General features: G+C 42.1%; 1 protein-coding gene across 1 annotated transcript; it reads left to right on the forward strand.

Annotated features, from left to right (window-relative positions):
* Window positions 1-2,073: 2,073 nt before the first annotated feature.
* Window positions 2,074-22,546, forward strand: LOC121610769 (tumor necrosis factor receptor superfamily member 11B-like). Its single transcript, XM_041943037.1, has 6 exons — window positions 2,074-2,206; window positions 10,948-11,175; window positions 11,821-11,965; window positions 18,463-18,669; window positions 20,888-21,112; window positions 21,204-22,546. The coding sequence occupies exons 1-6, from the start codon at window positions 2,159-2,161 to the stop codon at window positions 21,596-21,598; spliced, it is 1,248 nt and encodes a 415-aa protein (XP_041798971.1). The 5' UTR covers window positions 2,074-2,158; the 3' UTR covers window positions 21,599-22,546.
* Window positions 22,547-25,268: the final 2,722 nt, after the last annotated feature.

Consider the following 25,268-nt stretch of genomic DNA (forward strand, 5'->3'; position numbering starts at 1 on the left):
CTGCAAAAAAGACAAAAGACAGAAAATGATTTCAGGTTTCAGGAGGTTTGACATCAGAGATCGACGTACTGTATGATGTCAAAGTGTGGGAGTGCCCTTTTGGGTTTACTACATTGAGGTGTAGCCTGACCTCTATGTGGGACTTCTTTTTTTGGTTGAAACCTTGATGAAGTGAGGTTGCTATTGCATTGTTCTACTGGACAGTCACTTCTTTTAGGGACACTTTAAGGGCTGGAGAACATTTCAACAAGCTTCGAACAGGGACTGCCTGTTATTCAGCATTATTCCAAAACTCCGGTCGCCCATTTCATCCAGGGCCCATTTGTTCGACAGCCTCTAATCCTGAAACAAACGGCCACTGCAGAGGCAGAACAGAGGCAGGCAGAGCAAAAACAACGCAGGGAGAGTATGTATTTTCAGAGCAATGCAACTTTAGACTTACGGGTGTTTGTTTTTGGGATAACAGGCCGTCGGACAAATGGGATTTCAATCCAATGGGACATTTTTTGGAGTATTGGGTTTTTAGAATGGGGCATGAGAACAATGGCACGGCACCTCTCCAAGCTTGAAATGTCTCTGCTAAATGTCACTGGATTAGCCTGTTGATATACATTGACTCTTGAACTTCAGGATATATAAAAGAGTGAGTGTGTGTGCATGTGTACGTGTGTGTGTGTATGCATACTTTGACAATTTGGAGGGCTAATATCTGTCTTAATGAGTCAATCCATTCAAAAACAACGATGTTTGAGTGCAAAAGTACATTTTTCTGTATCTTATTTTTTCCCCTCTGGATCTGATAAATAAATAAATGTTTTCCATGCAGTTTATTTAGCATTAAGTCTCCAATCAAAATCAATTTCACCACACAAGTCCAATGTAAAATGTGGCAGCGATGAGCTGTAAAGGCTGCTGGTTTAATCCCCGGGCAGGCTGGATAGAGAGGGCAGCTTCCAGGCCTGGCTCTCACTGAAACTTCCCTGAATAAATAAAGGGTAAAGAAAAAAAGCCAGTGAAATTAGCTGTGGGACGTGTAACAATAAATCATACTCTCGATTTTTTTTTTTTGTGTGAAATAGTATAAAAACATCTGGAAGCTGTGGACCAAACACTTGAAAATGCACTTTATGGGAAAATATTCCAGCGTGTTTGAGCACAGTCCTAACGCTGAATAAACTCACTGTAAGTGAAGCTGTCTCACCAGAAGCTGCATGGTTCCCAGCACTTTGGTCCCTGAAACGGGTCTCCTCAGCAGGTGTGTCCGTCCTCACTGCCACAGTATTTCCACCAGCTGATGTTCAAATAATCATGACCGGCCTGACTAAATGATTTTGGCTGGATCAAATAAACAGCTGTCAATCAGTGTATTTACATGCTGTCAAACCAGGGCTTTAAACATTTATTCTGGAAAATGTTTCTTTATTCACGCTGATTAAAGCTACTTGCCTTGACACCTTGGGTGTGTTACAGACTGGTTGTGAAATACATATTTAAAAAAAAGGCACGTCTTCACACTGCAGAATTTGCATTACAGACATTTGGAAATAGTTATCTCTGTATTGTCTTAAAGAGGAAAATGTCAAGTAGAGAAGTTACTGGATTTATTTCTCTCTAAATAAGGAAAACTCAAATCCCCAGCAAAGACAGACACTTCCACCTGAACCCAGGCTTGTCATTTGTGTTTCACTCCCATCCCTGGACACTGTCTGTCATGGTACGGCCATATTTTGCTACTGGGCCATGTGCGCATGGCTTCTTCCTTTAACATTTGCCATCGCCTTCTCATCAGGGATTTTTAGAGAAGACGGTAAAAAGTCGACCACATTCATTTATGAGTCCGCATCGTGTCCTGATCGTCGGATGCAGCTTTTTAGACCCCGCGTTGGTGTCGCCTACACCATTCACCACTTTGCGTAATCGCGAAGGATGCAGCAGTTTATTTTTAGGGCTGAGGGGGGAGAGAGAGAGAGAAACACAAAGACGGACAGAGAGAGGGCTGTGCGCTGGATAACGAGGTGGGTGGGCACACGCTCTCTCTCTCTCTCTCTCTCTCTCTCCACTGTCTCTCTCTCTCTCCCTCTCTCTCCCTCTCTGCTGTATAAGTACAGATCTGTGATGGAGACCCCATCACACCGCAGTTCACTTTTACGCAGAGGAGATGAGCGCCCGGATAGCGAAATCCAACCCGGCCATGAAACTGATCGTGGTGAGTAACCGGAGTTTCTGCAGCTCTCCTCCCGGCTCCGCTGAGCGCAGGGACGCGCTGTGCTGAAGGAGTGACATTTTTCACCCTTAGCTGATTTCTTTCGCAGGGATTATTGCGAGACGTGGATTATTACTGCGCTTCACGCGCTTTGTGGGAGGCAGCTGGGTATATGCGCACTCGCCTTATTCCAGATATATTCACACACACACACACACACACACAGAAATAAGATGTTCGCTCATCAGATGTTTTGCTCCCTCTGAGCAGCATGCAGCTGTGCAGGCAGGGTGATGTCTGACTTTTTACAGGTGGCAATAACTGCTCCGTGCGCTCCAGTCAGTTTTTGAGATTTGATGTCAGTGTCGGTCTTGCTTACACGGTCACTGTTTCTGTGGGGACATCATACTTATTGTGATGCTATGTCACTGTTGTTCTAGTTCATAGTCAGGCCGCTCTCCTCATGCAGTACCTGTTTTACTAGTAGTCACATTCAAAATGGCATAATGTATGCGCAGTAGCTCCTAAACTAAAATCCTTTTACTTTTTTAGTTTATTCGTTTATTTATTATCCAGTGTTTGGACAGTATATTTGCACTGACATTTCCATCAGCTAAAATGATTTGTGTCTCACTGGGACTGATGATTTGCTGCACTGTGTTGTGTTTTTGTGGATAGTATCGTCTTTTAAGATGTGTGTGTAATGTTTCCAGCTCCTGAAGGCTATGGTAGAAAATACTGAGTTAGTCTCTTATTACTAGCAAATTATTCAGTTTAAATTGGAGGTTGTTTGCTTTTGATGATTCATGAAGCTCATGTTTTCGCCCACTTTTGAATTCACTGCTCTGAATACTGGTGACCCACAGAATGGACCGATTTTCATCAATGAATGGAGGCTTACATTCGGTCACATTTCATTGTTTGGCGTTTTTGAGGGGAGTGAAGCTTCACACTCTCAGGCTAGAGTCACGCTGTGTGGCAGCAGTTACTGTTTGCTGTAAGTCACGCTAATTTGTTCTTCAACACTTTTGAAAGGGTTTTAAATGTATGCCTCCAGGCTAGCAGCAGTTATTTCCTTTGGTGTGTTTTGCATGCTCTGCTGTGTTGGGGCCTTTGCAGGTTTTGCATACGCTCATTTACAGATGTGTATCAGAGCTGACACAGGTCATGCACTGTAGCCACAAAACACTGGAGCCACTATCTATCCCCGTGGCCTGTGTGTGTGTTTGTCTGTGTGTGTGTGACACAGAACAAGAGGCCACATTTTGTGAAGTGCTCGCTCGGTCAGTAATTGTGTTCATAAGATGTAAATGTTTGTGTGCGCGCACGCTTCATTTCGATGTTGTGCATAAAGAGCATTTCTTTTGCCACAGTGCAGTCAGCGCTCCACGACTGACCTAAAATAGGCAAATATTTTGTTCTTACAATTTCTGACGTAGCGTTCTTGTGCTTATCCATCCTTCAAATAGTCAGTCAGTCGTTTGGCCAGCCAAACGAGCGTCTATTTAGCCAACTAATGAGTCAGTCGTCAACCACTCAGTCGCTCTCGACTGTCAGCATCCAGCCAAGAAGTCAGTCTGTGCTCCTCCTGATCCCTCAAACCTTTCTGCCTGTTTATCCGCTTGTCAGCTAGCCAGCCAGTCAGCCACTCAGTCTGTCTGCAAGTAATTCGGCGTTAAAGAGACACCTTGTGTTGTTTTGGCTGAGAAGTCCGGCGGTAACTGCACCTCCTGCACCTGTGTGCTCTTCCTGTTCCCCAAGCTTCTGACACATGTGGTTGTGTTTTGTCCGCTGAAAACACTCGCTTTTTTGTTTGGGCTCTTGCCCTGCATGATGTCAGTGGAATAGACATCAAAATTGGGCTTAATGTTGTCAGTCTTTTTTTTTCCTTTTTTTTTTTGTGGAAGACACGTGCATCAGAATGTAAACATCTGCAAACAACATGATCTCTGTTGGACAAGTGAGGTTCAGGGGTGCACAGTAACGCAGCTGAGGAGGATTTTGTCTTTTCTACTTGTCTGGTTGGATCAGCAGGTAGTAAGCAGCCAGCCAATCAGACCGGCTGCATGTCATCCATCCATCCTGTAATCCAGCCACTTACCACATGCAGGAACATACTGCATCTGCCTCTATTATTATCTATTATCTGTGCTCCTATCTGTTCTTTACGCCTCCTCTCTTTCACTCTGTGTTGTGGCCGTTGGCATTAGCTGCCCCAACTTCCCTAAACCTGGCAGCAGGTTCACAGGCTGCAGGGAGGTCACTTGGCCAAATAGACTCCACATGATTATTTATTTTTCTAGTCAAACACTGGAGAAAAGGTGAGGAAGTGAGTGTGACAGCGGGGCGGGTGTGAAGGTACAGCGCCAACATCTTTTAAACAAACAAGCACAAACGTTTATTCAGTATTTATTCAGTAAGCAACGATTGCCTCTGGAAGCTTCCGCACACCGAACTTCCCCTTTTCCATCAACAGTAGTACTGATAGCAGAGGTGTGTTTATACATGTGTGTGTGTAGGACTGAGTGATTAACAGGCACAAAGAGCAGAGAGATACTACAGCTGTTGTACAGTATTAGTGTCCTGGTCACACACACACACACACTGGGCTTCATCTCTGTTTTATCTTACAGCTGCATGAGTCATATTAAAAACAGCATGACTGATCTAATGCAAATGTCTGTAGAGGAAATTTATCTGACACTAGATCTGCTAGAACATGATGAGTGTTTGATTTATTTTGCTTCAAATTTAAACAGCCAGATGATGCCGCTTCTCATATTCAAATATATTAAGTATGCAGACAAATGCAGCTACTGTTTTTTTTTTCAATATCCATATCTGGTTTGAGACAGAGTTATCATGCTGTATGCAGTAGTGGAAGTACTCAAATCTTTTACTTACTTAATTAATTAATGCCGCACTGTAAGAATACTCCTCTGCAAGTAAATATCTTACTTAAGCAAAAGTACAGAAATAATATCAGGAGTAAAACCTCCCATTGTGACTGATATATTATTGTATATGAAATGATTAGGATGTTGATACTGATGCAGTAATGTGTAAGTGGCATTTTACTGATGTATACTGATGGTTGAGTTGCAGCTACTTTAAACTACTTTATCCACAGTAGTATGTAGTTTACTCCAGTGGTTTCCAGCGTAGGCATCAGGCCCCTTCCAAAGGGTAACAGTTTAAATCTGAGAGGTCATGAGATGATTAAAGAAAGAGGAAAAAGTTCTGTTCTGCTACACAAATTGAATTTATTTGTTGGCCCGCTCCAATCTTTTTCTCTCTTTTCATGAAAAATTGCATAATTTGACCTGTTTGGGCCTTGAATGTTTTTTTAAATGAAACCATATGAGAGGTTTAAAGGGAAATCTCTTACTCTTTGGTGGGACTGCTAACGGCTCACAGATATCTGAGATGTGACCAGGAGCACCAACAAGGCACTGATTTTCTTATAAGAGGTCGCAAGCCAAGAGCGTTGACAATCACATTAATCTTTAGCATTGCACCATATTCTGTAATCTTATCATATGTCTTTTTATGCAAACTCTTGAACCGCAAAGTGCTGTAACGTGTAAATACAGCTGTGGAGTATAAAGTACAATGGTTTCCTAAAAAAATACTGAACAATATTCTGTATTTGTTTCAAATGAGTCATGGGTCTGAATTCCTGGACTGAAACTTTCAATCAATAGTTTGGTCTATGAAATGAGAGATTTTTATTTTTTAAAAAGCCCAAACTGACATATTCATCAGCAAAACCAACAAATATCATATTTGAGAAGCTGGAACCAATAAATTCTTGGCATTTTTGCTTGACCATACAGTATTAAAATCTCACCAGAGTTGCATATATTAAACACGCACTCGCACACATAAATAACTGATTATTAACGCCAGATTTTTAGCAGCAAAGTCAAAACTAGACGCACTTTTGTTTGAGCTGCTGGCGTGCGCCTGTGGAGTGAATATTGCTCCATCAGAGATTTTGAATAACTGCGTGATGACAGACTGATGCAGCGCGGCAGCATGTGCCATAGTCGCTCTCTGTCTCTGTGTGAGTGAAAAAACACAGATTCCTTATTCACATGAAGGTACACACACACACACACACACACATACACACACGTGTGCATGCACACACACTTCCAAGAGCTGGAATCCCCCCTCAGACCACCTGCGTTCTACAGTTAACTGAAGCCATGTGCCTGGTGGATAAGCTGGTGTAGTGTGGTTTGGTCCCTGGGTGCCATGGCTCTTCTCCTCATGCCATGAATTTAAAACTGACCTCAGGCTCCCTAAACTCTGATTCTCCTTTTTCTTTGCATGTCAGCGTGCTCCACAGTCACTGTAAGTCAGCCTTAACCCTATCTGTTGCAGCTTCGCTTCATGCTGCAGCTAATTTGCTCAGGGGCCATGTGATGTTTAATAGTTTTTCTGTTTGAAAATGTGATTTACTGAATTTGGTTAAGTTGTAATCTGCTTACAGATGCTCTTGAACGTTTTTAGCATTTTTTTTTAGGAAATCTGACTTTTGTGTCATGTCAAAACAAATCTGTCGTTTTTGTTTTACGTGATCAAGCTGTGAATTTTAGCTGCAATATTTGTTCATTTATTCAATCATGTTTTTCCCATGTGATCAATAAGCCCGTTACGCGCCCATTATCTGTCGACGTTGCCCTCTTTAGAGGCTCACATGTGCGAGGCTATTTCTGTCAGGTGTCTGAAGCCTATAGCTACGCTGCTACAGTCCATCTGTCATGCAGCGCTCACAGTGCAGCTCATCCTGTTTCACCAAAGCCCTCTGTCATCATCTCACTTCACTGTGGATGTCATTCTGACACCAGACAGGTCATACAAAAACAAAAACCCTCATAAATCTTTTAAGCCCTGTCTCGCCAAAGGACTGGCATTGCTTCAGGAATCATTTCATTGAATGTCAGAGGTATTCTACGTGTGCCCAGTCAGAGTATCAACACACTGTCAACAACTGTAGCTCCTCGCTTGTGTTGTCTGTCCCATCTTCTTGAGCCATGGCCTCGCGTATCACCTCACATTACAGACTGGTGCGCCGTTGCTTGTTTCACTCAAGAGGATAGCATCTGTTAAGAAACACATGTTCTCTGTTAAAGGATTGGTAAATATCGTCTTTGCTCTGCATAAACACAGGGTTTTCTCTCAACTCACTTCAAATGGGATTTACTGGCATAGATTACATAAGCAAGCCGTATCAGATGAAGCTGATTTAAATATGAAGTGTTTTTATTTGAACCATTATTTATCCAGAGGCAGCTTTTCCCAACAAGCAGCTTCACACACAGCTCTCCTCAGTTACAATCATTAACGTAGAAGCTGGCCCGCCTTGATCAAGGGCATCTTGCTTCGGGAAGGTAAAACATTATCATTACCGTCGTACCTTCATCCATCCTTTCCTCTCAGCTGGCTGTGCTCCATGTAGGATATGCTTCTCGCTGAGCTTCGCTCTGATGATGTTAACGGTATAATTATGGCTGTCAGTGGCCCCTGGCTGCTGTGTAATTTGGGTTTCCAGCAGTCGTCCATGATGTCGTCAGATGGCAGCTTCTAAGGGGACAAGGCGGGTGAAAAGTTCAATATCTCTTTTAGCTGCTGATAGACGGACTCACACACACACCGCAGGACATCTTCCCGATAAATTCACTCTTAAAAAGTTGACAGTCTTTTTCCTCAGTAGCAGAAAGCTACTGTACTGGCTGGAAAAGTGTGCTTCTGCCTGAAGTGTGTCACGACTACTTTCATATGTACGTCAGATTTAGGATGTAGCTGGACTTGATTTGAGCACACTGACTAAAAAGGCCTATCTGAGATGTTTCATCCAAATGCTGCCTGTCCGGTCTTCATTGAAAACGTAATCCTTTTAACTAGATGCAAGAGAAATGTCAGTTAATGATCCACCTCAGGGCTAGGTGTAAAATTACAATTAGCTGATTGAGTCCAGACTAAAACGGCACTCAGTGTGAGCTCTCATGCTTCACCGGTGATGACCTCCTTTTTTATTTTAATAGTAGGCTGCATTCGCTTTTTTTTTTTGAGGTTTAACGGTGCATGAAGTTGGGAAAGATAGAAGAGTGAATAGCAAGCAGCAGAAGTTGTAAGCTGGACATATCGCAAAGGGATTGCTAGCTCTGATCATAAAGATGTGATACAAAAAATCAACATCTCTGAGTATGCTTGTGCTGTCCTTTTATTTTACCTACTGAACATGACGGTGTATGATGAAGCAGCAGTCTAGCCAAACTACTGTGCTGTATGAAGGAAAAACAATATGACCTCGAACATTTCCACATGTGCTCGGGCTCATCGGCTCTCCTGACTGAAGGTAGTCCAGCTCTGCCTGTAAACTCATCCTGGCTAGAAGCGATGATTAAAGTCGAAGCAACAAGTGTGACCGTACCCAGATTTGCAAAAACCCAGGTGACGCGCTGTCAGCCCCTCGGCACACTCCACCCTCCTGACGTTTCTAAATTGATTGGATGTGGTCTCAAGGCTTAATAGTGTGTATATACGCTTCTTAATTTGAAGAGCAAGACTATGATTATGGGTTTGATTCCCGCTGGGGCCACCCATGCTACAAACAAACACATGCAGCCATGGTACTGCTCAGCAAGTCGCTGTGGATGAAAGCCTTCCACCAAATGTGGTGCTCAGAGGTCGATAGGTTTTGCCGGGAAAACCACTGCGCTTGCCACGCTGTTTGAAGCTTAGGTTTCTATTATGGTGTGTAAAACCCATTCATCTATTTTTACTATCTTTTTCAATGACCTCCGCTGCAAACAGAAATAGAAGGATGCAAACTTAAACCTACACGTTTCTTTCTTTTCTCCTGACGTACATCATCATTTCAGACTGATAACCCTTAAATAATGCTCTAAACAGAAATATATGTACACTGCAACATACACATGAATAGCAGATCAAAGTAGTGTGTGGCCTAAGTAGTATGTTCAGTAACATATGGCAGATGTGCGAGATGCAGCTGTACTGCTCACTGTGCTGCACACATAAACACACATAGATTTCTCATCAAAAGATTCCTGCGGCCAAATATTTTGTAATATAATACTGAACGAGCGACACACGAGCTCACATGTGCACACGCACCCTGAAAATAACGCTCGGCCTCACTCTTTTCTCACTCTGTTTGTGCCACGCACTCTCACACATACACATTGTGTATTGTGTTCTGTGGTTGCGAGCTTTAAGGTAAATGGGATAAGTACAAATGCGCACCCGCAAGAAAGAGATCCATGTTGTGTAGCGGGTAAACTGTAGAACAGAGTGGGTGAGTGTTTTGTATCCCGGTGGTGATTGGGGAAAGCCCAGTAACCTCCAACAGTTCTCTTTATGAACAGCAGCCAGGAGAGGCGACCGCAGAGCACACAGACCAACACTGAGGAAGACGGTAATTGGACATGAACACTGACAAACGTGCACACACACACACAGGCGGAGTAACAAACACATCTCTGCGTGTTTGCACTCATGCACACGCACGAATGTTGTGCAGTTGTTTGATGTATGAATTCATTCATTTTTGAAGATGAACACACAAACAGGGTGGAAAGCAGAAAACCACATACAACCATGCGCACACACACACATGCGAGGACGGCCTATTGTTAGTTTGTCCAAGCAGTGAGGATGTATCCCGGCCAACGGGAAAGTCCACAAAGCCAGTGGCTGAGGGAATTCAAGGTGGAAGGAGCCAGATGTGTGACATCTGGTCTGCATGTGGCCTCGACCAGCTGCATGGCTGCATGTCAAACATGCTCACCAAGTGATATCTTAGATTTTAGGTCTGGCCAAAGCTTTTCAGTTCCTGCTCAGGCGATGATACATGGGCTTGTTTTTGAGGCAATAGCTACATATGTCCATCTCACTAACAACCACCCACTTTACAGTGTGTCCATATGGACGGGATGCTTTTAGGGGGGGAAAAGATATATGGGTGTGGTGTACTCTTGCTCCAGGGCGGTATTAAATTGTTGTAGATCAGATCACGTCAGATGTGTTTCAGCTACAAAGCGGCCTATCTGACAGAGCTGCTGACACGGCGATGAGACTGCTGGTGAGGTCAGAGAACACAGGGCTGCACAATTACTGTCTATAATCCTGTGTCATACACTTTATTTTAATTTAATATTTGCAAAATACTGGCATGACTGAAACATCTGAATTCATTTAAAGCTTTGGAAAACAGTTAAGATGTTGAGAAACAATGCCAAAACTGCAGTAAAAAATGAATGTGAACCCTTAATGAGGACTAATAGTCAGGATAAAAACATGCTAACAGCATTTAACATCATGACTTGAGGCAATACAAAGGGATGATGTTGCCTCCTGCAAACATGCAAACATTAAAAATGTACTTGTTATTGTGTGAAAGGTTGCCTCTGTGCAGTAATCCATGGCACTGCTGCTGAATTCTCTCCTCTGACTCCCTGAACTGCTCTCCGTAAAGCAGAGGAAATCACTTTAGGACTGCGTGTCCACCAGGAGCTTCAACTTTACAGCTCTGACCTTTCTGTCAACTCTTCCTTACTGGAAGCTTTGGGTTGGCGAGTGCTCCAAAATATAAAAAAAGAAAGAAATATTTGAACCTTTGGCCAAAGAGGAGCTGTGCACGAGATGGCTTTCATTAGAGATTTTGTCACTGCTGTTGACTCACTGCTAACCCATTTTTCTTTCTCGTGCAGCTCTTTACAGCTTCTCTTTCCTGGGCCTTCCAGCAGCAGGCCGTACCGCCGAAGTACCAGTACCGCGACCCTGTCACATCTGACCTCCTAATGTGCGACCAGTGCCCTCCCGGTACGGCCATGAAACGACACTGCACAGCCGACACGCCAACAGAGTGCCAGGCCTGCCCTGAGAAGCATTTTGCAGAGAACTGGCACTGGGGGGATACATGCCAGTACTGCACGTCGGTACGTATGAGGCCAAAAGTTTGACAGCTTCTTAATATTTGGCTCTCTTTCTTTCCTCTTGATGCCGAAGCTGGATTATTTTCTTCATGTGTGACTGGCAGCTTTTGTGTGGAAGAAGTATCCCCTCACACCTAAGTGAATCAAAGCTGAACACGTATCAGGAATCCCGCTGAAGTTCAATATCCCTTCAATGTTTTCATCCTGCAGCTCGTCCTTTGAGCCGCTCCTATGTGGTTTTACTTATGCCTTTTCGTTAGATGCACGACTATACTGTTTGTTTACATTTTGGTTCAGTGTCTGTCATTTTTGGAAACTAGCGTTTCCACTTTTGTTGTTGTTACTAAAACTGAAAGTTTGAATATGCTCATTGTGGTCAAGTCACCTTCCCCTGGAGTTTAGATGTTTTGCCACAGGAGATAAATGATGTAATATTACTCATGGCAGACTCTATGTATTGTCCACCTTGAGCTGTCAATCTTCTAGTATGCAATTTGCATCATTTGTCAAGATACTGCATGTATACCTGTTTTGTGTTTCACATCATGACTGTAAATTCATATATTCTCTGTTCCTATATGCACATACAAATCAACCTATTTATTGTGTACATGCAGCAGATGAGTGACTGTGGTTTGTTGTGCTTAGGTTTGTAAGGAGAGGCAGCTTGTCAAGCAGCAGTGCAACAGCACTCATGACCAGCTGTGTGAGTGTGCTCCAGGTTTCCACCTAGTGGTAGAGTTCTGCATCACACACAGTACCTGTCCACCTGGCTATGGAGTGACAGCCTCAGGTAAGACTGAGATTAAGATTATTATTATTTGGCCGTTGTAGCGGCAGACTGTCCTCATTTTCAGATGTTTGATAAACAAGACTATCAGCTATTTTTGGTTTTTTTTTTGTTTATCCAGTCAGCATGTAAATCACATTGAAAAGAGGAAATCAATGGTTAAAGGTAGGTATCTGAGCTGAAACCAGAGAGAATTAGGAATTCAGTCAGCAGACAGCCTGGGACGAGTTCTGTGAATGAAAGTCCTATTTGGCTCAATGCTATCGCTTAAACTTGAGAAAAGTGCTACGTGCAAGCGTGTGCATGATCGTTTGTCAGTGCAGTACAAATGTGTTTCCGCTATTTTGAATAGAAACCCATCACTCCATATTTTAGCGTTTCTTTAACCTTCTGGTCTAGTGCTTTGTCTCAATGTCAAATCAGTTCAGTTCTCGATATGCTTGACTGGCATGTCAGGGAGGAAGCCTTTTCCTGCCAAAGCAAAGACACACATCAGCTCCAGATCAACATTTTCACATTACAATGTTCTCTCCCTTGTATCACTGGAAGCCCTTCTCTCCTCCTCTCTCTTGTCTCTGTCTCCGTCCTCCTCTGATTCTGTGAATCAGATCTATTCCAGATGCAGACTCTGCTCTTTCCCTTTTCACTGAACCAACTTTTGCTCTCTTTTTTCTTTTCTTTTTTTTTTTTTTACTGATTCTGGCTCACACACACACACACACACACACACACACACACACACACACACACAGAGTTTGGTTTAATGTTGCACAGATAGAGAAACTGTATAGAAGAAGAGAAATATATCATGGCCGGTTGTCTAATTTTTAATTATGATGTGTGTATGTGTGTGTGTGTGTGTGTGTGTGTGTGTGTGAACATAAAAAAAACACAAATTTATGCATGTCTTTCTTGGACATCCACATCTGGCCTGTTCTGAGTTCCTGCCTCTGACATGCTATGTATTTGCCCCGTTCAGACTGGATACGTGCGTGGATTTATTGTAGCTGTAGTTCACAGTTTAAGTTTATTGTTGAAGCACGGATACATGTCTTGTACATATTTTAGAAACATTCGACTCTCTTTCTTATCACCCGAAACCATATATTTTCAGCAGCTCTTCTACTTATTTCTGGCTTGATATTTATTGGTAAAAACACTGAACAATTTGTAGCAATGTGGAACACCTCTGAAGGAAACAGTGCTTGTGGAAATGTGGAAAAGTAATCTTCATATTGTTATAGTGTTGAAAAGGAAACTCCACTATTTGAAACTGCAGCCTGTTGTTTGTGTTAACTGTGTGAAGTCAGTAGTTATTAAACAGCAGCATTTCATTCTACTGAGGAACAACATCTGTCACTGTGATCACCATGTGATGAATGGACGTTATATTCCATGCGGTCATAGCTCGTCACACCATGAGGGTATGCCTGCGTGTGTCGTGTAAGAGATGAACTTTTAGCTTTTTTTCATCTGGATGTAATGTACGTCAAATGAACCCCGCTCATTTTCTTTTATGGGCCATGATGTGTCTTTGACGTATTTCCTGTGACTCCAAGCTGTACTTCCTCTTGACACTGTACGTATGGAGGTTTCTCTGTCCGTTTCACTTTGATTGAACTGTGCCGCGTTTAATCTAAGGGGATTTTATCTGAGTGAAGGAAACTGAACCGGTTCATATTTGTTTTTATGGGAGCTTTAAATAGTCTTCAGTTATGCATTAGTCATACGAGTCCCATTCACATTTTTATGATCTCTCTTCCTGGTTGACCACAATACCTGGTTATAATAAATCATAAAATGAGGGTTTTGCCAGAGATAATACTGAACTGTTGTGCAATGTTGGTTAACTTTTAACAAATGTGAAACCAGTGCAAAATCTTTTGGGAAGCTTATCTCATCTGTAAAACTCAAGCTCAGCTCCCCTCAGTTCTCAGGTTCTCGTCTGCAGGAGTATGAGACAGTGCTGCTTTCACTGACAGAAGTGTATGGCAATCTGTGATATACAGCATGTACTGAATGTTATACATATCCCTGTCAGTGAGAGAATGACAGGCGGTGACATGTTGTTTTTTGTGCTATATTTGTTCCTCTTCATACATTATTATGCGTATTTTCACGCAATTAAAGAGGGAACTTAAAACACATGCTTCAATAGTTTGTTTTGTCTCATCAAAATGGCAAAACCTTTACTCTGTTCTGCTAGAGCTGCACTTCCTCTTAGAGGTCGCTGCCTACAATAATATATCTAGAAGTCTATATTACCCAAAATAAAAATTTTAGCCGTTGTTAAAATGGTGTATTTTATTCTAATGGATTCACTCTTACAAGTATGGAAAGGCATTTTGCAGACAGACTCTTTTGTTTTAAGATCTTAGATCCCTGCAGATCCCTCAGACAGCTGCTGTTTGAGTCCAGAGAAAGACTTCTGAGTTGAGCCCATCACCCCAGCGCTCAAATCCACACTCAAGCCTTTTTCTCACAATGCAGCACCAAATTCAGCCAATTATTAAGCCAGATGCGACCGAGGGCGTCATTATCGCAGTGGATATCTGACCTGAAATCCGTTTCAGATTCTCTCCTTGTTGCGTCAGCAGTGACTGCGGGCGACTTAAAGAGAGGTTGATGCTGAATTTCAACATTCCAGTGAGCAGAATCTGATATTTCTGCTGGAACCGCAGCACAAACTGGCACTACTCTTCTCATGACTTCATCTCAGACCTGAGACCACGATCCAGCCGCTGCATAGATGAAACAACATTTTCCATGGACCCTGGTTATTATCTGACCCCTGTAGTGTTGACAACGCTCTAAGGTGAGACTCCATTTTCCGTAAATTCCTCCAACGTGGATCTACTAGTCTGATGAAGCACCAGAGACATGAGACAGCATTTCAGGGGATTCCCCTCCCTGAAGCTGAAGGACTCATTATGTAATGCCTTGAGTTGTGGTTTGGACCTTTAAACCACAGGATGTTAGAAAACCGATGGTTCAGTCTCCCAACAACACATGCCTTCTATGACTCCGTTCCTGTCTCCTTGATCTCCTGATTTGTTTGTTTCGAGTTGTGATTCTTTTTCTGTCTCTCTCTGAACACAAGATCTGAGGTCTCTCCAGCTGGTTTATCTGTGTTTCTGGAGCCTGGTTTATTGGTATCAACTAGGAAAGACACAGTGGGGCACAATATACAAGAACAAATTGAAACAATGCAAGTGATGTTTTCTCTAATATTAGGACTGCAATTAATTATATTTTCATTATCATTTAATCTGGCAGTTAACCTTTATTTAGTCGCACTGAGGTTGGAAATCTTTTTACGGGGAGACCTGGCCGGGCATAAAGCAGAAGAAGTTGGAGACAAAGTCAGACAACAAATAAATAATACTAAAATAAACAACTAAGCTAAACAAATGCAAGGGCGAAGTATTTTACCATAATTTACAATTATTACAATTTATTAAGTGTTGTTTACTTTATCATAAGGAAAAGAAATGCTGGAAATACTCTAAATCGAGGAGGTGAAACTGAAGGGTTTTTTTTTAAAATCATTTTCACTTGGAAAAAAATGTACATAATTAAATGATTATCAGTATAGCTGGCAGTTAAATTTTTGTCATTCAGCTCCTCTTTATACATACATGTATTTTAATATATGTATTTCCAGCCAATTAACCAGTTAACTAATATATCCCTTATTACGTAGAAGGTAGAATAAAACATCTTCTTTGTCATTGCACAAGTGCACAAAGTTAAGTTTGCTCCTTCCAGACTCGACACCATAAAAACAACAAGTAAGGTAAAAATAAAACAATAAGTATGAAGAACGAGCAATAAAGTAGCAGTAAAATAACAAACAGTTTAAACAGTGTCTGGCAGTAGTGAATAGTGCATTAGCTCGGATGTGCAAACCAGCAGTGGAACAAGTACGGGAACGTGAGCCCCTGTCTAACTGCATAGCTTATTTGGTTGCACAGTGCAGAATGTGTGTGTGTGCATGAGTCGGCTGTGGCAGGCAGTTATGGGGGCGGTCACGCAGTTTGTGGGGGACACTTGGTGGACCGATTCAGAGCAGTTATGGCTCTGGGCAAAAAGCCATTTCTGTTGACGGATAACATCTGCCATCTGTGCATTCTTGAACATGTGACGTCCTCTGAACGCCCAGAAACCTGAGGCTGGATGCTCTCTCCACTCCGTCTCCATGCATGAAAAATTTGGCGTGCTCTTCATTCTGTGATGAAGATGATTAGCTCTTTGGTCTTTGCAGCACTGAGGAAGAGGTTGTTCTCTGAGCATCAGCTCGCCGGGTTCAGCACCGCCACTCTGTGGGCTGATTCATCACCAACCTAAAGATGGTGTCAGTGGCGAATGCAGGAACACAGTCATGTGTGAAGAGGGAGTACAGGATGAGGCTCAGTATGTATCCGTGTGGTGTCAGTACACAGATTTATAGTGGTGAACAGGTGGGGGCCCAGTCTGACTGCATGTGGATGCTCTGATCGGTACGGATGCGCCACCTTCAATCCATCAGTCCTCAATTTGCCCATGAGCAAGCTAGCACCTGTGCTAGCACCTCTGCCATCTAAAGCTATTTCTTGCGATAGTAGAGTGCTAACATGCTGATTTTTTTGCAGAGGCAGAGAAAATTCTGAGAAAAATAGATAAATGCCAGAGTCTGTAACCGTGTCACACTTAGGCTGACACATTCTCAGACTGTACATCCTTTGTCATCAGTGGTGCAGGAAACAAGAGCGCCTTGCTGTATGCATATCAGTGGTTTCATGCTAGTCATGCTTGTGCTTCAATGTTTTCAAGAAAGAACACACTGTGACATGATAGCGGGAAACTACTCAAAGGTTAAATCTGATATCAGCACAGCTCGTCCTCCCACGCGCTTTCACTTCTATGTTGTAGAGATGAAAAAAATGAGGATGTGATTACAACACTAGTTCCACCACACGGACATCCTCATATAGTAATGCCCGCTGCAGGTCATATACCAGAAGTTGTTGTTTATTACTAATGATTTCACGGCAACTGACAAATAATTTTCTAACCTGTCGAAATATAGGAAAATATCACTTTAAATAAGTAAAAATGTAATGAACAGTTAAAAAGATGTTATTGAATTCTCATTTTTCAGATGTTATAAGTCAATAATATTATAACTCCATCTGGCATTATGAAGTCTGTTATTAGAATATATTTACGTATATGTGTGCATTGAATTGTACACACGTTTACACATTCACATTTATATGTATATATAATACGTTTGCACATATGTGACATGTCAGTCTGAAGAATCAGCTGACAGATCAATTTGCGTTGCGGTTTAAGTGGCATGTCGTCATAGTAATAACACTCGTGTACATCAACCAAAGCGACGTGCTATTTCCTATACGAAAGCAAGATATAGCAACTGAAGAGTGAGTCATTCTCAGAATCACCCAGTCATCTGTCGTCCTGATGGGTAGTCACATGTCGCTGTGGTCGTAGTTCTTGGAATCACATTGTGTTGGTGTGTGCTTGCTCCGCTCCAGTACTGCGGCTCATGTTCTCACACTGAAAATGGCTGAGATGTGCAAGTTGAAACTTTTGGCAATGAAGTTGAGAAAAATCTGCGTAGTTTGGTACTTTCTCAATTTGAAATATTTGCTTTAAGAATTTTAACCCTCCTGTTGTCTTCGGGTCAATTTTGACCCGTTTTCAAGTGTTTGCATATCATAACTATGGTTTTCTCTCATATAATTGCTTGAAAATGACATGGATGGTTCCATACTATGCTCTTTGCAATTGAAATTAATTATGACTATATTCTTTGATTTATTTGTGTTTTATTAAAATTTATAGCATCTGTGGTCTTCCCGGTCAAATTTGACCCGTCCACAATAAGTGGTATAATGGATCATACTATTGTGCTTTCCAGTACAATAAACACACACACACACACACACACACACACACACACACACACACACATTTATACTTCATGCTTTATAAACAGTCAATCCACACCAGGTCAATTTTGACCCGGGAGGGCAACAGGTGTGACTATTTGCTGCCATTAAAAAAAATTATATTATTTCAAAGCAGTGTCCTGACTAAACTTTGACATATGCCAGTCTGTGATAATACATCAACATCATTTATGTGCCTCAGATCATAACCATAGTCAAAATAATCAGAATTTCTGTTTTTTTTTTTAATCAAAAATGAAGTGTAATTTTTTATAAATTACATCTATTATATCATACATTACAAAAATAAAATATATGTTGATGTGTTGGAAACAAGTTGACTAAAAAGGTTCAACACAGAATTTGATGATTATTTTATACTTCATGCTTTACAAGCAGTCAAACCAGACCGGGTCAGACCCCGGAAGACAAAAGGTGCATAGTAGATGGGAAGACAATACGAGGATTAAAATGCACGAAATCCGCCAAAGTCCTGTTTTCATTCATTCATTGCATACGTCATTCTGTGCTTATCTCGTCCAGGTACGCCGGTGAGTGACACAGTATGTAAACGCTGTCCCGCTGGTCATTTCTCCGCCAGCGACTCCTCCACCGAGCCGTGTCAGCCCCACAGAAACTGCTCAGATTTGGGCTTGAAGACACTCAGATGGGGCACGTCCACTTCAGACAGTCTCTGTGACAAGACGGTGACGCTGGAGTGCTCTCAGGATCACACTCTGTGCCACAGTGGTAAGACACGTTCATGCAGCTGTACGATTCTCTCTAGCTAATAGAAATCGTACGGGAGGTTTTAGGTCTAATGCGGGCTGGAATCAGGGTTGAGATTGTTTGTACAGTGTATACAGAACAAGCACACACATTTGATGATGTTTTTGAGCAAACCTCAATTGTCAACAGCTTAAAATCAGTCAGAACTGAATTATTTCAGACATGCGGTCATTTTCATTCCTGAAGGCAGGGGATTTCCTCGGTCAGGTTCGCTGTCCAGATTTCTTTTTTCTTTTCTCCAATTTCTGGCGTGTTTGAAAACCAACACAAGAGAGAGAAGCCAGAGCAAAGGGTTGAAAGGGATGTTTACGGCACTACTGTCATAATGACCCATGATGGATCAATTACTCCTTTAACTGTCACATCCTCAAACTACAATAACAGAGGAAACTGAGTCAAGAACGAATGAGACGCAAGGCGAGCTGGTGAGTCTTTGTTACTCAGGCTTTAACTATGACAGATGCTGACAATTAATTTGAGAGGAGAAGCCTCAAATATCACACTGAATTCCCAGAGCCTGAGAAACCGCAGTCACTGAGGAACACACACATGCAAATGTACAGACCCTGGCACACTGCACTTTGAAGCAAACACACCAAGCTGTTGCCCCTCAGGGAGGGTGATGCTCTCCTCAAACATCCCTTCACAAATTCTCTTCCTGCAAACTACATGACCACAGATTGTCTGCAGCAGATCCTGGAACAGTTTAACAGCTTTTTTTTTTTTTAACAAAAAAAATGTGAAATTGAAAGCATTTGGGATGCTGAAGTTGCTACGTGATTTGGAGGAACCACCAGGATGTCAATGTCAATTATAGAGAAAGCCACACTTATATCATCCAGACATCAGAGAAACAGGTCTAATATCCTCCTCACATTAAAATCAATCATACTGCACCCATATTTGTTTTACCGAAGGCTTTTTTTTTTTTAAATTTACTGGTATCCCTCATGTCTTAAATGTCGGTCAAGTCAACTCAAGATCGACACAGAAATGCCTCATAATTGTATGAAAGTTGCAATTTTGTTTCCCATCGTCTTCTGTTCTGGGCATGTAACGGCTGTCGGGTTGGGCTTTCCTGTAATGAGAGCAGGTATGTGTCAGGGTTCCCTCATGCATTGAAAAAGAAAAGAAAACCTTGCTCTTCTCAAAAATACCTTTGCCTTGCACGTCTTGCAGGAACGCGAGGCATGCGATGATGCAACGGTGTAGGCATACGTGCGGTTGAGTGCGACTCAGCGGCAAAGCGCAGCACATTTAGGAGCGGCTCACCTCGATTCGCCTCGTGTCACCGTGCATCTCTGGTTGCTTTTGTGCAGCGCAACCCAGATGGGTTCAGTTTGGCCTGGCCCTGGAGACAGATGTCAATGGTGGTTCTGTGCTGTCGATGGGGAACAGAGAGAGAGGAAATCCTTGTTTCTGCTGTGGTCAAATTACAAGCCAACAGTCACACACACAAACACGCATAAACAAATCCAGACATATAATAGACTGATGGGACTCAAGGTGGAGATCAAACCATGTAGCCAGAATCTAGTCCAAACATCACCTGTGGGCCTCGAATGAAACCTCTTTGAAGAGTGCATATTGATAGATTGGGTCACTGGTCCAATTGCACAGTGTGCCTTCTGCTCTGTCATACACTAAATTGAAATTAAATGTTCCACCCATTCTCATATACTATGGATAAAGTCAGAAGATTGAAATTAGCAATCACTGTGGCCACAAGTGACAAGTGTTGGATCATGGTAAATGTTGAAACATACTGAAACCGGTGCTCATGTGTCCTTATGTAAGTGAAATGAGTCATAAACGTCAGTTACACAGCACTATCTTTTGTGCTGACATTAGCCAACATTAGCCAAACTCTGTTGGTCATGCCAGGCCAAGCAAGGCCATAAACAACAAAACTCCTGAATGTGCTGATTTGACCGGGCTCACGTTTTATTTCTCATGCATCCAACTTTTGATTTGTAAGAGAAAACAATGTGTTATTTCCTCTTGTTTTAAACCATAGACATCCAGCAGCTGCACCCGTTCGTTTCAGCATGTTTCTTCCCAGGAGATCCGTATCAACATAATCATATTCTTATTGTGTGTTGTGACAATGTTAATAAAAATGTTTTTAAGCCAGCTCTCCCTGTCCGCCCCTCTGTCTTTCTCTCACGATTCATTCCAGATGTGATCCTTTGTGAGGAGGCAGTCTATCAGTCACTCTCCTCGCTGCGACTGTCCTCGGTGCCCCTGGAGCGGCTGTTGGAGAGTCTTCCCGGCCGGAAGGTGGATCGTAAGAGCCTGGAGAGGCTGAAGAAGGCCTGCACTCCCCAGCAGCAGGTCCTCCAGCTGCTGCGACTGTGGAGGGAGCAGAACAAAGACCAGGACAAGCTGTACGGCATCATACAAGGTGCGAATAGTCTGCACTTTTTTCGTTTTGGTCCATTCTTAATCAAGTCCTGCAGTTGTGTATTAATGCTCACACCTTGTTCCTGGTCCAGGTGTGAACCACTGTGAGAGGAAAGTCTCCCGCTGCAACAGCCTAAAAAACCTGACCCTAGATGACCTAATGAAGGTCGCCAACAGCCTGCCGGGGGTCAAAGTCAAGCAGGAGGATGTCCGGTCTGTGGTCTCCACCTGCCTGCCCAGGCAGTACACCCTGCAGCTTCTTCACCTCTGGAAGACAGCAAACTATGACCTGGATCTAGCTAAAGGTCTGTCCCACAGTCTAAGGGTGATGCGCAGCCAGGGGGCACCGCGCTACCTGCTGAAAGGCTTGAAGAAGATCAGCCGCATCATAGGAACCACCTCGGCGCACAAGATGTATGAGAAGATGTTTGTTAGTATGCTTCAGGATGAGTCGTGTTTTAAGGCTCACAAGCCCTTAAATGAATAGAGAACTGCGAGGTAATAAACAGACCCTAAGGCGTTGTCACACAGTAAGCACACAAACAGAAAAAGACACACACACTTAGTGAGCAGGAGGATAAATGTATGTGAAAGAGTAACAGACATGGGTCACATGATAATGTCAGGTCCTTTAAGATATCACCAAATGATATCAAGCTATGCATATAGTACCTAGAGGTATTTTGTCTAACTGTAATGTGGGAAGGTAAATTCTTCTTTGCCTCTCTGGTTTTCTGTTGAAATCCTGTTCCAAAATGAGGACATTTTGATTATATGAGGTAACAAGAGACTCTAATAAATTCACCCTCAGTCTACAGTATCGGTCTGCAGCGATGAATCTAATAAGCCTTAAAAGAAATCTTAAAAAACTGTCACACATCAGTGTACTCCAGGCAAACCGAAACAAAAAGTATAAAAAAATGTTTCCGGGGAACTTTTTGACCAGAGTCTGTGAAAAAATGAAAAACTATTTAAGATGTAAATAGCACACTATTTTATGGAAGATAGGCTGGCAGATGTTGTGTTTTTTATTATTGTTGCTTTCTCGCTGATTGAGAGGAAGGATTTGGTTTCATAATGAAATACATGTATTTTCTACAGTTTTCCTTTGTTTGTTGGTTTGTATTGGACTGCTGGCAAGTAAAGCTCATCTGATTTTTTTTTTTAATTGTCAGCTTTATGAATGTACAAAGGAGTGCAATGTGTTTTCTATTTAAAAAAAAAATTTACTTGCTGAATATGTAAAGGCTTGTTTTTATTACTTTATCTGAAATACTGGATTCCAAATGCTGCAAGTTAATGAAGTGATATTTGTTTTATATTTTGTTTTATCACTTTTATATTAATAAATGTATGATCTTTATTGTATATATGCCTGACTGGTCCCCTTTAAGCTTGTATAACTTGTGAACACTAATGTCAAATGATCTGATTAAACCAGTTTGTAAAAATGTGTTGTTTCTTCATAGTAGCCAATGAGTCTTTGTCCACTTTACTAAACTCTTCCACATAACCAGTCATCACTTGAAAATACTGCCAAAAAAATCAGAGTTTTCATTTGAAAACACATTTCCCGCTCTAAATGATGACTATGAATGGGAACCAAATTGTTGAACTGGATCAGAGGACACTCTGTGCTCCTCAAGATGTGATGCAGATTATTAATATGTGTATATGTATAATGATAGACTAAGTTATATGGAAAATCAACTGTCATATTGTTCATGGATAAAAATAGGATGGTGATTCAAACTAAAAGGCTCGGCCAGCTAATAAAGCTGAGGTTGTCTGCTCCACCCATGCCCGTCCCATATACCCAATCCAATTAAGAAGCCCAGAAGTACAAATCTGTGTTCTTGTTTTCACCAAATTTATTCCCAGAGAGCTGTAGAATTTGGATGAGATGGTGCCAGTTGTTGGTGTACATAGCCATAGTTCAGATTGGCCAACTAATGAGGTCAACATAGAAGTGCACATCTAACCAGCCAGTCTGCCAGCCCCTGGGGTGTCTGAGTCCACTGCTCCAGGTACGGTCAGCACAGCTGTAGAGGCTGGTGGCACAAACAGTCCGGTCTCTGAAACACAAGGTAATGGAAAACATGCACATACGAGAGAACGCTGAGAAAGACGAGGTTAGAGAGTTGCTTCTTCAGTCAGCTGAGCCACCTGAGCAAGAAGCTGAGGCTCCAGAGCTACCTGAGAATGATTTCTTCTTTTCCTTGCAACCTTTCGCTGCAACATAAATGATGGCTGAATGTTTTAAGGGAAGTAGGAGCTGGTCGTGGCTCAGATTCTGATCACTTTGTGGCAGAAACTGGTCTCCGGTAAAGACAGCCTGATGGGGGAAGCAGCTTGTTCTACCTGAGGTGTCAAGAGCTGTGGTGATGAAGGTGGGCCATATCATCTCATGGGCAGCCCAGTTGAAGTTTTAAAGCCAGGGAGGCATTCCGAAAGATGTCCTGACGGATCAGGGACCTTACTTCATAAGCCGCACACTCTCCCAAGTCTATCAGCTCAGATGTTGAAGGACTTGGTCTCAGAAAGAGGAAAGAAACCCTGCTGCTCGTTGACGTCGAGGTTCCCCAGAGATCAACAGGATTTTCACCGTTCGAGCTGATCAGTAGCCAGAAGATGCATGAGAAGCTGATGAAGACCACCACCATGGCTGATGAGAGCCTGTTGAAGTCCTAGGTTAAGCAAAGAGACTGGAATGACTGATGAGGGGTTTCATTGGTTCTGGGAAAAGACTTTTTTACAATGTGCAATTTTTATTGTTAATATTTCTGTGTTAAGGACAATTAGAACAATGATTTGACTTAGAAATCATCATCCTCTGTTCAGGTGTACCTGTGGCCTATATATGGTGGTATGTAATCCTTACAGACAGATTTGTTGGTAGCAACAAAAAATGGCAACATTTGGCAGTTGACAAATTTACATCATCTCACAATATGTCTTGCTGAGCCACTTTACCTCACATTGGTTCAGCTTAGCCAACATGACAATGTGTCTAACATTCACACAAGATACATATGAGTCCCGCAAGGGTTATGAGCACAAGCAGCGGATTGGCCTGTGAAAAAAAGCTCTATTCAAGCACATGTGTTCATTTCTGTTAAAGCCTAGAACTGGTGAGCTATAAAGTTGAAAAGGTTGTGGTTCAGTTAAAATTTTGTTATGCATGAGTTTATGTAAAGGTTCACATCCACATCGGTCATGTCCAGAGTAGTTTTCTGTACAAGTGAGGAAGGAAAGAGCTCAAAAGCCAATTTTCTGTCATGGATGTCAGTACTGGCAAACCCTGAAGGCCAGAATCCTGAATCCTCCTCACAGGAAACATCTCAGAAACATCTCATCTTCCACATCGCATGTTTCCCACAGAGAGTGCCAGCCTGGGGTGTTTCAGTGGGAATCTGATGTTTGACTCACCACATCTTTATGCACTTCCATGAAGTCAGCAGATGCAGCACCTGATAAAACAACAGTAAATGTTTCAGGACAAAATTACCCAAACAGGGCTTGGTAGCAAACCAAAGTGCAGTTAGTGCAGACCAAAATGCATTTTTAGCACCAAATATCCACAAAATGCACGGTCCAGTCCTGAGTCTTTTTCATCTACAGCATTCGCTGATTAGATATTTTCTTAATGAAATAATGATGTTAATTTTACACTGTATTTAATTCAGGGAAAGTTCTTGTCCAGCTGCTTTGTGTAAAAATAAAAACTGATACATTTGAGAAGTTCGACTTATTTTCTTAGATGGGAAAAGCGTTTGTTGTAGAAAACACATCTTCATAGTCTTTCATGTGAGGGACCAGAACTCACTGTTCAGGCACCAGTACTGGAACATTTAAAATGATAACCATTAAAGCTCCAAAAAGCTAGTAAGTAGACCTTTGAACACAAATTGAGAACCAATATTTCACAGCAAATCATTGTCTGCAGTTTTTACATACACGATCATGACCATTATGAGAAAACATGACTAGATTTAAAGTTAACATTTATAACACACCCTGTCATGGTTGTAGTATGTTCTCATATTCGGTGGAAACAGAGGGCGAGATGAAAGACATGTAGATACATGTCTGACTCATCGAAGTAAAACAGTTCATCTCCATTCGCTTAACCAGCACATTGTCATACTGTACATGCT

Source organism: Chelmon rostratus, chromosome 8, assembly GCF_017976325.1.
Source record: "Chelmon rostratus isolate fCheRos1 chromosome 8, fCheRos1.pri, whole genome shotgun sequence".
Lineage (NCBI taxonomy): Eukaryota > Metazoa > Chordata > Actinopteri > Chaetodontiformes > Chaetodontidae > Chelmon > Chelmon rostratus.

What these genes read in the sequence shown, in the direction of transcription:
- LOC121610769 (XM_041943037.1), top strand. Translation starts at nt 2,159, where the DNA reads ATGAGCGCCCGGATAGCGAAATCCAACCCGGCCATGAAACTGATCGTG. An exon ending in CATGCCAGTACTGCACGTCG is followed by an intron (nt 11,176 to 11,820) that starts GTACGTATGAGG and finishes TGTTGTGCTTAG; the next exon opens with GTTTGTAAGGAGAGGCAGCT. An exon ending in CTATGGAGTGACAGCCTCAG is followed by an intron (nt 11,966 to 18,462) that starts GTAAGACTGAGA and finishes TATCTCGTCCAG; the next exon opens with GTACGCCGGTGAGTGACACA.